This window comes from Lissotriton vulgaris, chromosome 5 (genome assembly GCF_964263255.1).
Source record: "Lissotriton vulgaris chromosome 5, aLisVul1.2, whole genome shotgun sequence".
NCBI lineage: Eukaryota > Metazoa > Chordata > Amphibia > Caudata > Salamandridae > Lissotriton > Lissotriton vulgaris.
This window is the reverse complement of record NC_141693.1, coordinates 1,601,510,609-1,601,525,285: the sequence shown is the minus strand read 5'-3', so window position 1 is coordinate 1,601,525,285 and position 14,677 is coordinate 1,601,510,609. Positions and strand designations below refer to the sequence as shown.

General features: G+C 49.1%; 1 protein-coding gene across 2 annotated transcripts in view; it reads left to right on the top strand.

Annotated features, from left to right (window-relative positions):
- DHRS1 (dehydrogenase/reductase 1) overlaps positions 1-14,677 on the top strand; it is a 305,506-nt gene that overhangs the window by 172,258 nt on the left and 118,571 nt on the right. For both annotated transcript variants that reach the window (XM_086923740.1, XM_086923741.1), the window contains exon 4: positions 8,824-8,903. In XM_086923740.1, coding sequence (XP_086779866.1) covers positions 8,824-8,903 — 80 coding nt within the window. The remainder of the gene's footprint in view (positions 1-8,823; positions 8,904-14,677) is intronic.

Here is a 14,677-nt window from a genome sequence, read left to right as displayed (position 1 = left end):
CACCTCGAGTAGAGCAGTTTCAGTACTCAGGTTAGATCTGAACCCCGACTGTGACTGATGTAATAAGGAATTAACCTCTAGATAGTTGGTTAAGGTGGTGTGTACATTCTTTTCCGCTAATTTGGCCAAAGCGGGCAGCAACGAGATTGGCCTATAGTTGGAATGCAATTTGGCATCTGCATTTGGTTTTTTAATCAGGGGAAGGACTAAGGCCTGTTTCCAAGATGAGGGGACTTTGCCCGCGCTCAGGGATAAGTTGATAATAGGGTTGATGATAAGGTTGAGAGCAGGTGCCAGAGTCGCAAGATACTTGGCAGGGCAAGGGTCAGATGGAGAGCCAGATTTCAAGTTGGATAAGAGGTCAAGCGAGGCCTGAAGCTCTAAAGCAGGGAAGCAGTCGAGAATAGGACCCGGGGTATACGTGTCCGATACAGATGAATGTATCCTGGGATTAAGAGAGCCGTCATCCCCGGATCCCGAAACCGAGATATTATGGGCTCCTTGCAAGGCCGACTGGATGGTACGAATTTTAGTAGTGAAGAATGCTGCAAGCTCCTTGATCCATGGTTCCAAGAAGACAGACGTAGGAGTGCAGCAGGAGGGAGAGATAAAATCTTTAACAATCTTAAAGATCTCTTTGCAGGAGTTATCTGCTTCCTCAATCCTTTTAGCTAAAAAGGATTTTTTCTCTGCAATGATTTCCTTATGATACTCCTTCACTGCTTCTCTATAAGACTGCTTAGCAGATATATCATACTGTCTCTGCCAAATTCTCTCCAGCCTCTTGCAATGCCTTCTCTTGCCAGCCAATATAGCAGAGAACCACGGCGCCGACACTCTTGCCGGTTCTGATCTAACCTGGCGGGGTGGTGCCAAGGTTTCCAGACGTGCGGTGAGCCAGTTCTGAAAACATACCACATCGTCCTCCAACCTGCCTGTAAGAACACAAGGATAAGTTTCTAAGGCCTGGGTAAGCATGGCTGGGGTGACTTTGTGAAAGGCTCTAGGCATACGTGTTGTTTGCCGCTGCACCTTGCGAGTGGTCGTCAGATGATGTTCTATCACGAAGTCCGCTAGGAAATGGTCCGACCAGAGGACTGGGGCAAGGGAGGTGAGGGACACCGGAATGGTCGAAAAAATTTGATCCAGAATGTGCCCCTTCTCGTGTGTGGGTGCCTGCAAGTACATGTGAAGTCCCACCGAAGATGTCATATCCAGGAATTTTTGCACTTCAGGATCCTCACCCTTGTCCATATGGATGTTGAAATCCCCTACAATTAGGCAGTGTTTGGCCCTGAGACTAAGTGTGGAGATAATCGAGAACAGGTCCTCAGTAAAAGAGCCAAGAGGACCAGGAGGTCTATACAACAAGATCCCCAAACAAGATTGATGGGGAGAAAGCGTTAAGGAGAAGGCAAGAGTCTCACAGCCTGGTAGATCATCCACAGACAAGATAGTGCAAGAAATGTGCCTCTTAATAATGAGCGCCACTCCGCCTCCTCTGCCCTTAATTCGATCTCGACGGAAAATAACATGCGTAGGGGGGATGGCGATAGCTAAATCAGGTTCCGATCCCTCGCCCAGCCATGTCTCCGTGAGAAAGAGACAGTCTGTTTCATCTTGTGTCAACAGATTGTGGATGTCTAGAGCGTGTTGAGGAAGGGACCTAGTGTTCAGCAATGCACATTTAATGCCTAAAAGGGAAAGCTTGCAAGGGGGGGTTTCAGTGGAACCAGGAATCCAGCCGCACATGAAACACTTAGTAATAGCCCCTGCAGAGTAAGGGATGACTCGCTGACATGGAGCAGTATGTACATTACAGGACAGAAGTTCATCTCTAGTGTACATCCTACTACGTGCTCAATAAGACCCACCGGCCTCGCGCCCCAAGCGCCTCCGGGCGCAGACGGGCTGACTCAGGCGAGACTCCGGCGCTAGGGACGGTGCTCCCGCAAACGCGACCGCTAGCGCGGTAGAGCATCCGTTTCCTTTTATGTGATCCACTAGAGCGCTCTCACCGCTCTGGGCCACACTCAAGATGGCCGCCGTGGAATGATTTCACTAACCCCAAATAAAGCCCAAAAACGGCCGCTAGAGCAGTAGAATGATGGCGAAAATGCGTGCAGGAGGCCTAGGGGGGTGCTGTCTGCATCACAGAGTGAAAAACACAATTTTTAAAAATGATGATTTTTATGATTAAAAAGACTCAAACAGCTAACAGAAACAGCAATATTTGTTAGCCCTTAACAGGTAGCGTTTCCAGATAGTAATTGGCAAAGGATCTCGCGAGCGCTGACACAGGGCTCCTTTTATGTGATCCACTAGAGCGCTCTCACCGCTCTGGGCCACACTCAAGATGGCCGCCGTGGAATGATTTCACTAATCCCAATGTGTTACCATCATATGAGAGGGATTGCTTACTTCTTGCCGCACGGAGGGCCACATCACGATCTTTGAAATTCAAAAGCCTTGCAATTATGGGACGCAGAGTATTGCCAGGAGCCGGTCGCGCCCCAAGGGTTCTGTGCGCCCTCTCTACAGCAAACTGACTGGAGAAAGATTCGATTCCTATGGTCGCTATGAGTAGCTTCTCAACATATTCTTCCATTCTCCCAGTGTTGGCTGATTCAGGAACACCTAGCACGCGTATATTGTTCCGTCTGCTGCAAGCTTCCAAGACCTCATGCTTGGCTGCTATTATTTTCAGAGGTTTATCCATGCGAGTTATCTGCGTCGTGTTTCTGGTTGTAGCATCCTCTGTGTCGGATATGCACCTCTCAGTTTCTTTAATGCGGTCCTCATGTCCAAAAAGTTTATGTGCTATGGCATCCATTCTCGACGACATTCAATCTACTTTGTCCACTATTATGGGAAAGCCTTGCCGCACCTCCTGCAGTATGCTCTACACATCCGAGGTTTGCGCCGTGGCCCCATCTTGACTTTCTTCCCTCCTCTCCAGATCCTGTCCATCATGCACACCACGCGTCCCTCTCTTCGCAGCCTCAAAATCCAATTTTGGCTGTCTCGTGTCCGGTTTGCCCATGTTGGCACCAACGTGAGGGGGTTGACTTGCAGGTCTCTAACCAGCACTTATCTTCTCACACCGCTCTTTAGTCCCACCAGCACACACCTCAAGTCACAGGGGCAACGCGTTGTAGGTGTAACCAGCCTCGTGAGCTCAGACGTCTTCTCTCACTGGGCACTGCGAATTACGACTGTATCATACATTCATCTCCTCTCACAGATCCTCAGTCGAGCCAGTACTCCCCTCCAGACCCAGAGACAGCGTTATGAAGGTGCCCCCCAGTCTTATGAGTCCAGACCTCCACTCTCTCTGGGCACAGCAGAGCATGGCCAAAGGCAAAGCTCCAGGTAATCTCAGGCCTATTCGCAGGTGTACTGCGACTCCACTTCGTAGCCCTCCAGCCTCTTGGTCCTACGCCCATTTGAGCTCTGGCACTTGAAATGTCCCAGTGTAAATGTATGGTCCACGGGCGCTCCCTAGAGGGGGGGTCACTGGGAACTGAAATCAAGTGACTCTGATGGCATGCAACACCTTATATCGCCTCACCCAGCAGGAGTATTTGCGTTTGCTCACTCGCGCTATGTGCCACTCAAAATGGCTGCGTATTGCCTTGTCCCCGAAATGGCATCTCTTGATACTCCTCAAGGTTGGTAGAAAGGAAGGGTGGTCCAAAGGAGAATCCAAGGCTATATCAGTCTTCACGTAGTTTTTTGTAAGAGAAACACACTCAAAAAAACTCTGGACCTCTTGAGTTTTAAACAGTAAAGTCTTTAAGGGGATAGTGAGTGTGTTTACAACAGTTCTTTGTATCATTAGGCTGAATCCTTACTCATATAGATTGAGTCAAAAGTCAATTTTTATGTAGAAAAAGGATCTTTATTGATTCTAGTAAAAACATGAACAGCCGACACGTGTTTCGCCCCCTATGGCGATTCGCGCCAGGGCTTTTTCAAGGCTATTTATATTTCAGTTTGCTCAATGCAATTCTTCATCATTATTGTACTGTTTTCCAACAAACATCCGGTTTTTCAAAATATAGATTTATGAGGGGAAATCCCTAAGTTTCGTAGTCGGGAGCCTGCAGGTCATTCCTTCCGCTTTCGCGTATGTCGAAACACGTGTCGGCTGTTCATGTTTTTACTAGAATCAATAAAGATCCTTTTTCTACATAAAAATGGACTTTTGACTCAATCTATATGAGTAAGGATTCAGCCTAATGATACAAAGAACTGTTGTAAACACACTCACTATCCCCTTAAAGACTCCTCAAGGTTGGCCAGCCGTTCCCCAGTGTAGCGCGCCACACCAAAACTTCGTGGTCTCCTCTCTAGAGGACCTCCAGGGGGTCCTCCACTGTCAGTCTAATTAGGCGCGCTGTCCGAGTTGTGCAATTAATGCCTGCAGTAGCGCAAACCTCTCATGCAGCCTACCGAAGTTTCCGGTGTTCTAATCCTCGCAAATGGAGCCCGATCTCAGTCTCCGTTCCCGCTGCGAGCGCTGTTGTCATCCGAGGCACGCTCGGCCTTTACCTCTGCCCGTCAGTCATTGTATATGTCCCTTTAATGTGGCGCCAATGTCGTTCCTCACTGCCGCCACCGAACGTGGCTTCGCCGGTGCCCTCGCAGTGCCGCTGCCTCTCCCTTCACAACTGGGCATGCAGGCTTCTCCACAGCCGCCGCTGCCCCTAGGATGCCCCTCAGCTCAGTGCCCCCCCTACTGTTCGCCAGCTTCCAGGGGGGTCGCTCCTCTGCCGCCTCTCATGTAGCAGCCGCGGCCCAGTTGTCCCGACCACAGCAGCGGTCTGTCGCAGCCTCCTCCGCCGCTCCACAGCTCCACCTGGCCTCCGCTGCACACTTGCTCAGATCTTCAAGGGCGCAGTCCAGGAGCAGTTGTGTTCCGATCTGCCAGATTTTCGCACCGATTCAAGATGTTATCTATGTCTCTCAGATGGCGGGTTTGCAGGTATGCCTTTAGTCGTTTGGCAGGAAATTTTTGAGGATAATTACACCGGGCTGCAGGAGCCTCAGTCTCGTGAGACCATCTTGCGTGTGCGCCCCCTGCTGCGCACCCATCTTGGTTGCCGGTGTGGCCATGCCCCGTACCGCCACTGTTATCTTGACAGTGACTGACAAAAAACTTATAACATCTACCCTAAATAGGGTGGGTGGTATAATCTTCTTTCGCCGGCGGCCTCTACACCTTCAGGCTATCGGACAAAGCTTTCATTTGATAGAACCAACAGCGACTCTGTCAAAAGAAAACTCGTATCTAAATGAGGCGAGCTGAAGAAGGGTTTGGCGGACATGGTCCTCCGTCATATTTAAGCGGTGAACCCTATCTGCTAAACTCTAATCGGACCTAAAAATCACTAGTCATGGCACACTTGGCTTAAGGTGATATTATTCATGAATGTCCACACAATAGTCAGAATAAAAAATTAGAAGGAATGTTGAAAAAGGCTGCTAGGCATTGCTTTAACTGGAACAAGTACACATTATCCCTGTGTTAAAAGCGGTGCATTGACTACACGTTTAGGTTTGCATCAAGTGCGCCCCCCCCCCGTGACCGTCGCTGCATTGGCAGCGCTCCCTGACTTTTTGGACAGAGGGCATTTTAGCCCCTTATAGGTAGCCAGTTGGCCCAGGGGACTATTAGATTTGTAGGGCGCAAGGCCCTAGTGTACTTTTTATAGGCGCTAGGAAATGTAATGTTTGTAGTGTGATTTATGCACCTTGATTTATACTTATAGATGTGCTTTTATGCTTACTAGGTCTTGCCTACTGTCTTATGTTTTCTACTGTGGTCTAGGCTTGATTTATTACCTCCTGCAGGTTATGTTACTAAGTTTACGTTTATTTCCTAATGCAAGTAATGTTGAAGATTTGTGATCTACTAGATTTAGGCTTATAAGGATGGTGCCGAATAGAGTTCTCGCCTTATGTGCTACTGTGCCTATCTTTGATGTAATTTTGTACACGAGGAGCTTGTATGCTCGATGGGGCTGCAGAACGGGAAAGCTCCCTTATTATTGCAGAATGACTCTGGATGCGCCACACCAGACCTGCCACTCACCCCCTTTGAAGACCTGCTGACACTGGCCCTGTCCTCCTGCCGCTTCACAGCATAGATTACACCCCCTATGCTTTTGGAATTTTGGGGACAGACTGAACTTAACACCAAGGTCTCAACCCCCCTGCCTGACCTCAAGTTGGCAGCCTCAGTCGGTCTCTCCGCGATGCTCTAAATCTCCCGGACAATAGAACTGGTCAGCGTCCTGAGCTTAACCACATCCCTCACCTGACCTTGATCCTACTCTCCCTCCTGGACATGTACTCTGAACCTTCCCTCGACCGTAGAGACCCTGCTATTTGTCCGATGTACGGTGGAGCTACCCGTTAGCTGAAGAGGAGATGGGTTGTGGATTCCCCCTCGGCCATCACCTACCCAGCTGGATTTTGGGCAGACTTTCCTTCGTCTCTCTGTCGTTTCCCCCTCCTACCCTTTCACCCACCCCCTTCCCCCTCTATGCTCCCTTCTTCTCGCCCTCTTCCCCTTTAATGTTTTTCTGTTGAGACCCAGCCATTTGACCGATGCCCGGTGGACCTACCTGATAGCTGAAGAGGAGATGGACTGAGGAATCCCCCTCGGCTGTCACCTACCCAGCCGGACCTTGGACAAACTTTCCCTTCGTCTCTCCGCTGTATCTATACACTACCCCTTTTGCCCTCACCCCCTTTCCTTTCCTCACCCCATTTTCCTTTTCTTCTATGCTCCTAAAAAGTTTTTTCTGGTATCTTTTGTAACTATTTTCCCCTCGTCTCTACGCCCTATCTTCCTCCTACCCCTTTACCCTATCCCCTTACCCTTCCTGCTCCATTCACCTTGTTCCCCTATGGTCTTTAAATGATTTTGTTGATACTTATGTAACTTTTAACTGATGTAATTTGCAACATTATTTTCCCTCATGTAAAGCTCTCTGATTCCATCGGGTCTAGCCAGCGCTATATAATAACTCATTAATTCAATTTGTTCCCATTTAGTACTCTTTCTCCCTTTGTCTACCTCCCTAGCTCCTATCCTCTCTCCCCTGAATCTCTCACCTTACCTGCTAGTCTGCCTAGCCCCCTGTCCTTTGTGCCCTTTGACTAAGCACTCCTTCTCCCCTTGTTGGGGAAAGATCCAATATTTATACTCTGGAGTCTCAGCGTACCCGCTGAGAGAGTCCACTGCGCCAAGGGAGCCACTCACAGCTGAGGTATGGTATGGCACCCCTTGCCAAAGCACTCCCTCTCCCCTTTTTGGGGAAGGATCTAGTATGTAGGCCTGGAGTCTCAGAGACCCCTCTGAGAGAGTCCTCTGCGTAAAGGGAGCCTCCCGCAACAGAGATAGGGAAGTGATACCGCTTCCCCTGGGATCACAGCTTACTGGACTTTGGACGTTGCTTTTACTCGTCTAGCGGATTGTGTCCCCGTCGCCCTTCCCCTCCTCTTTCCTTGCGATGTCCTTCACCCTCCCCTCCTCTTTCCCGCCTTCATTACTTATCTACTTCCCCAGCTCCCCCCTCCCCTGAATCTTTCCCCTTGCTTGCTTTTCCACTTTTGTATTTTTGCTTATTGTTTATCTTGACCTTACAAGTAACTATGTTGCCATGCTCTAATAACTGTGTAACCTTTGTAACGATGTAACCTGTAACTACGATCTGATACTCCGGGTCTTGCCAGCGCTATATAAAACCTTTAAAATAAACAAACCAATAAATAAATAAAATAAATACACGTCACTGTTCACCATGTCCATTGCCTAATGCAACCACATCATCTCTTACTCGCAAATTCTGGCGCAGGACTAATTTCCAGTCTGCTATATCAACCAAGCCAGGCAGTAGATCTCTTAGCGTTTGGGTCGACATCTTTGTAATGTTTTTGATCCATCACAAATGGAGCCCTAAATATTATTCATCAAGTAAGACTTCAGTCACTTCAGAGTCACCCACACCTTTGCTGAGGTACTGACCTCTTCCCTACTAAAGGCAAGCACCATCTTTCTCAGAACAATTGACATTCCTTGTCATATTCACATGAACTAATGAGCAGAAGATGGCATGATGGTGTCAAACCAAAGTCCGTATTACAATAATATTACCTGATCCTTCAAAAATAAAGGAGTGCACACACCGACATAGACCTCTTATTTACCAATACCAGTCTTCCCATAGGACCATCTTACACAATCATGACATTACATAAACAGAACACCACCTAATTCTCACAAAAGCATTTGACTTTAAATTTGAATCCACATCCCTTGACTTTGGTAGTGCTTGTTAGTTTACTTGCCATATTGTTTAGGGTGTATTGTTTTGGTGATTTGAGACTGCTCTTGAGAGCTCACACCTAAATCTGTTGGCATCTGTAAGAGTGAGACTAACAGTACTGGACCATAATATGGAGTGGCAGAGGAGGTTGTTTTGAGGCTAGTTCACAGGGATAGATAGAAAAGACATTTGGGGCAAGCAGGAATCTGATGGAATTGATGAAGCAGATGTTAAGTTGCCAATTAGTAGGATACAGACTGCATTTGCAGCTTAAATGGAAGAGAGAGAATGAACTACCCATTGCTGAGAGGAAAGGCAGACAAGGAAGCTTTTCGTGTTGTCAGTAATTTCTGCACTGACAAAGACAATGCTGTTAAGAGGTTCCAGGTTGACCCTGAAAACAGAGGATCCAGTTATCTCACTCGCAGTTTAAAGAATCTGGAATTTGCTAATGTTTCTTCTAACATTCTCTGTTTCTCTACAGACAATTGCGTCAAACATGAACAAGCCCTTCTGGGAGTGCCCAGCTTCCTTGTGGGACAATTTGAACAATGTTGGTCTGAGGTAGGTACATTGTCCCCCAGTGCAGGATTGACTGATGGAATGAGATGTATGACGCAGGTGGTGCGGGAAAGTAAAAGGGATTTCTTTGAGCTCAGAGACGGCTCAGCCCCATTGCACACAACAATCCAGTACTACTCCTGGCATGTTGGTGAAAAAATGGAAAACCATTTGACAGGAATAATTTGAGAGTGAGTTCAGAATAGTAAATCTGTATTTACGTAGATGTAATTGCTATTTTAGTATTTTGTATTCTGGCAAAGAGATTTTTGTACCACAATATTTAAAAACTAGACTTTCTGGTACCACCTGCCCTGGGAGTTCTTGTGGTGAATAATTTTTAAAGGATTGGGACACCCTTGTATAGTGCCAAAAACGAATGTAATGTTTGTAGCCAGACTTGCGGGTACGTCTATAGCGTACATTCATTTGTCTTTGTTTGTCCATTTATGTACTGTAGCATGCCCATTTTGGTATTGAGGCAATCTAGGTTGGAAAGTCAAAACTTTTTGTTTTAACTGCATATAATTTAAAGCTTTCAGTTCGAAACTTTAACTGTCTGTGTTTTGCCTTGAACTTGAACATATTTATGTGACACCTACCAGAAACTGACAGATGCCTCATCTGCATAGCCCTGACCACCCCTCCCATAGTTAGCCATCAGGTGATGCCATTTTTCTTTATGGAAGAACTGGTGTTGGGAAGACCCTCATGGTGGGTCATCTGCTGGCTAACATGATGTCAAAACAGCCACCTTCTTCTGATACGATGTTAACTCTGTTTTTTTTTCCATGTCTGAGACCGCCATGCTCACCATAGTGTCTCTCAATGAGAAAATAGCAAAGATATAGCCTTAGGACTGCACGACAATGACCAGCCTAGTTGGGACAATGCTTTTTATTTCCCTAAGCGAGGCCATCGTTTTAGTGGTCTGTTTATGGAAGATTAAAAAAAAACAATTCTGACTGCTGTGTCTCCGTGACATTTTGATCATCTAGTACTCTATTGTTGTCACCGAGGCAAGAGCCTTTCTTAGAAAAAATAAAAAAACCTGGTGACCGGGTTGAATTCTTTAAAAATGGCAGCCAGTCATGTCTGCACTGGTATGTCATGGTCTTAACAATCCTCTTACTCTGAAAATGTTTGAAAAAAAGAGAAGGGTGGGTCCATCATTGCTCATCATCGGCCCAAAGAGGTTGGGCTGCCCTTCCCCCATTGGTTTTATTCTTCATGTCTGGGTAAACATTTTTATCTTTGAACTTCATGAGTGTGTGTGCGTTTTTCACAGAGAACGGCCGGTGTTGGGTTATTTAACCCCAATCTGACTAGTTTTCTGATCTTCTGTTGATAAAATCATTGGCAAATGGAAAGCCCCAGAGGTCCCCCAAGGCACTACAAAGTGAAAAAACATGCATCGAGTAAATGTATTGGGGGCGTGGCTAAGGTGCCAATGAGGACGGTTGCGTGAGCTGGGAGCTCCGTGCCGACCCCAACACTTATCCTGGTTTGGGAGCAAGTAATGCTCCTCAAATTGCCCAGGTCCGAGCCGGGAGGTGCCGAGAACTGATGCGGGTGATCCTTGGCAGGACAATCGCATCGCCGAGGACTGGGGACCGAGCGGATGGTCGAGCCTGGCCCGAGCAGAGCCAAGATGGCGCCGTTGGAAACTGCGAAGAGTTAGTGACGACGCGGTGAGCTTGGCTGGGATGGTGTAATTGAAGTGCGGGAGGCCCTTTGAAGAGCAGTGGGGGAGCAGCGGCGCCGATCCTAGAGCAGACCGAACAGAACGGCTGAGGAGGCGATCGCAGGGCGGCAAGGATTGAGGAAGCCTCTCTGCCCCTGGGAACGCCGTGGCGGTAGAGGAGGAGGCAGACGGCTGTGCGGTGGTCGGCGGAGCTTATTGCGGGCGGAGGCCCGCTGGGATTTAGCTGGAGTCACCCCGTATGGCGCCCATGACTGAGCGGCTCACTAAAGGACTGGCCAGAGGCTGTGGCCGCCATTTTGGGAGACGAGTGAGCGGGGGAGTGGCTGACTGTGGGGACCTCGGCGCTTATTCATGCCGGCCACTGGATCGGACGGCGGAGGTCAGGGCAGCGAGTAGCTTGTGAGGGTGCTACAGAACAGGGGGGGGGGGGGGGGACCCTCCAACACCGGAGATTGGGCCCGCTGTCTAGGCTGGAGGCACAGCAGGGGATCTTGTTTACCGCCATGGTGGTGCCTCGTCCATAGCAGGTTGCCGCTGAAATCTGGGTGAAGTGCTCCCAAGGTGGTGAGGGGCCTCTGAGAGCAATGCCTGCGGAAGGGCACGAAATGCATGGACGCAAATGGAAGGCTGGTGACTGCTTAGTGTTACACCCATGCTCCTGGCCTGCGCAGAGTGAACTGGGGGGCCCTGGGTGGGGAGTGCCGGCATCAGGACGAAGCTCTTCCCGTCTCCAGTGTCCGGTGACGAAGAGTTAGACAGAGGAACCAGTGTCAACTGCTGGACGAGATGGAGGAACAGCAAGGTTCGTAAGCAAACTAATGCACAAAAACTATCGAAAATCAGAGGGAGTTCCCCACAGGGGTTGGAGACCGAGCGGTGAGCGGCCCATCAAGAAGTCTGGGTAGTGGACACCCCGCCGCGGCGAGTGCCACACAGTGCCTAAGTTTGGCATGGAGAAGCGAGGAGGCCGTCGGAGGTTCGGCGGTGATCAGCAGCTTGGGGAGTAGAAACCTATGGGGAAACCACTAGGCAAACAGGGGGGGGCGCCCCCGGAACCGGAGGAAGAAGTGGCCGACTTACAGAAGCAAGACGTAGTAGATTTGCAGCCAGAGGGGATGATGCAGCGGCAGGTAGATCTTGTACTCAAAGCCATCACAGATACCAGGGACGCCCTTCAGCAGGATGTTGCGCAGGTGATACTAGGGCTGGGCCTCCTTAATGCAGATCATGCAAAGTTGGCAGATCATGTGAAACAAACAGAAACCACGTTAGAGGTCCTGGAGCCTGCTCAAAAGGCATACGAAGTACAGATGAGAGATGTTAATCGTCGTCTGCAAGCCCTGGAGCGGCAGGCCGGAGATGCTGAAGGACGGAACAGGAGGAATAACGTGCAGGTGGTACGACTACCAGAAGGCGTGGAAGGGGCCAGCATCGTGGACTATCTGGAGACCTGGCTAAGGACTGAAGTTGCTCCTGAGGGCTTGCCCCCTTCTACACTTTGGACAGAGAACGCATAGTGTCCCTGCCCGACCACTGGCTCCTGGGAGGCCACCCAGGCCGGTGGTGGCGTGTTTACTCCATTACAAAGACAGATACCTGCTTTTGAATAAAGCTCGCACCCTGGGGCCCCTCAAGGTAGTTAATAACAACGTGACGTTGTTCCCAGATTACATGTTCGAGGTGCAGCGCCACCGAGCCTCTTTTTTAGAAGTCAAGAAGGCACTGCCCACTGAAGGTATCCAGTATTCATTGATGTTTCCAGCATGCTTGAAGGTGGCCATGGACGGTAAAGCCCCGAGGAGGCATGGGACTGGCTAGAATCCTACAGAGCGGGTTTGGGCGGGGCAGGTAGTGGCCAGGAGTTACTTGGGAAGGCGCTGTGCTCTCCCCGACAATGGCGCACCAGAAAGCGTTGTCCCGGCACTCAGAAACCTACGATGTCCCAGACTGAGAGGGAGAGATCAGCGGTATTGCAGGCGGTGACAGCGATATTCCAAGAACGAGGTTCGGAATCCATAGGAGCAACAGAATCTGAGAAGGGATCGGCAGGGACGGCTACCAAAGAATCAGACACAGCGAGTGTTGGAATGCCACATGTTACACCTGGGACTGTCGATGAGATCGCTGATGCGTAAAACAGTAAGTCTTTTCCAAGGAACTTGAGGGTGGTCTTGTTTATAGCCAGCCCCCCTCACCACTGTGGGTGCAGCTGGGATTTGGGTTAGCGGAGTTAGCGGAGGGTAGGGGGGCATCTAGGTATGTGGCTCCCTCAAACTGGGGTCTTACAGCAGAAGCTTAGGCTTTTTCATCAGTGGGGTATGGCGCAAGACACTGGAAGTACTGTGGACCAGTTCATCTCGGCTCTTGGACACCCCCCCTAATATTGTTGTTTGAGTGGGTTCATGGTAGCTACCAGGGAGGCAATTGAGTTGATAGTTTGGATGGGTACTAGATTGTTAAAGCCTGTTCTGGGGTGGGGTTGTTGGGGTATTTTGTGGGTTTTGTTTGGGGAAGTAGGGGGCACTGGTATGTCCGCAGGAAGTGTACAGGCACTCCTAAGATTTGACGATCAAAATGGGGACATTACTTCACTTAAAATGTATAATATGGAATGTACAAGGGATGCATAAAATGTTGAGGCGCGACAAGGTACATGCTTATTTGGTGCGTAGGGGAGTACACATAGCTCTCCTTCAGGAAACCCATATTAATCAGACGGAGGGCAGAGCACTACAGCGCAGATGGAGAGGGCAACTGTATTTTACAACATACTCCGCTTTCGGTCGTGGGGCGCTGATATGGATTAGGGCTGGGGTTCCCTTCCAGATGACGCAGCAGTTGGTCGACCCAGAAGGTAGATTTGTGGTGGGGGGCGCCTGAATGGTTTAGATGTAATGTTATGTAGCATATATGCCCCATATATGGATCAGGCGGCCTATTTCACTCACCTGTCCGGCAAGCTGGTACCCTATCTGACTGGGCCGGTGATACTAGGAGGTGATTTTAATTCAATAACTGATACTAATATGCATAGGTCTCATCCACCACTACCCAAAGCCCCCATACATAGAATCTCCAAAATTAGGAGGGATGGGCAGGATAGGTGGGGGCTCGTAGACACATGGCGGACACAACAATTAGAGGAACGTGACTATTTTTTCTTCTCTGCATTATATGAGCTGCATGTCCGCTTGGACGCCATATTATGCACGCCAGACATACATGCAAATGTAGAGCACAGTGAATATCTGACAAGAACAATCTCAGATCATAATCCATTACTGTTGACAATTCGTTGGGTCCAGGAGAGGGCTGTGATACAGACATGGCGCTAGCGACGGGAAGCGCCGGAAGACCCAGTCTTTCGCACAGATATTGAAACGGGTACCGCGCAATACTTCACCGTGAACGATTGCACGGTGTTAAATCTAGCGCTAGAGTGGGACGCTATTAAAGTGGTGGTACGAGGACTGTGCATTACTAAAATGATTAGAACACTGAAGACGCTAATGAGATACGTAGAATCAGCGGAGCACTGTTTACAAACGGCGGAGAGGGCTCGTCCTGAGAACCCGGGGGCACAGGAGGAAGTATCTGAGGCTAGAGAGGGGGTGGCAGCCAAGTAGAGCAGTTGCGTTGTTTCAACCGCAGAGCCTATTTGGCACGGGCGCATGCAGAGCGGGATAAAGCGAGCACACTGTTGGCCTGGCTGGCCAACCTAGCTACTAGGGGCACGCCTATTTTAGCGTTGACTTCTTCGATAGGAGCCCCGGTGTGTACCCAACGAGGGATCAACGCGTTGTTTTTAGAATATTATACCAAATTATATAGGAGTAAGCTGCGAGTTACTGGAAACGACATGGAGGAATTTTTGGCGGATATAGCGTTGCTGCGGCTAGAAAAGGAGCAGGCAGAGGTATTAGGTCAGGAGATCACATTGGGAGAAATAAGGTGTGCAATTAAACACATGGCGTGTAACAAAACACTGGGTACGGATGGACTACCTATTGAGTTTTACTCCAGTTATATTGACTTGCTGGCCCCTAAGCTGCTGGCGATTTATAGGGAAGCA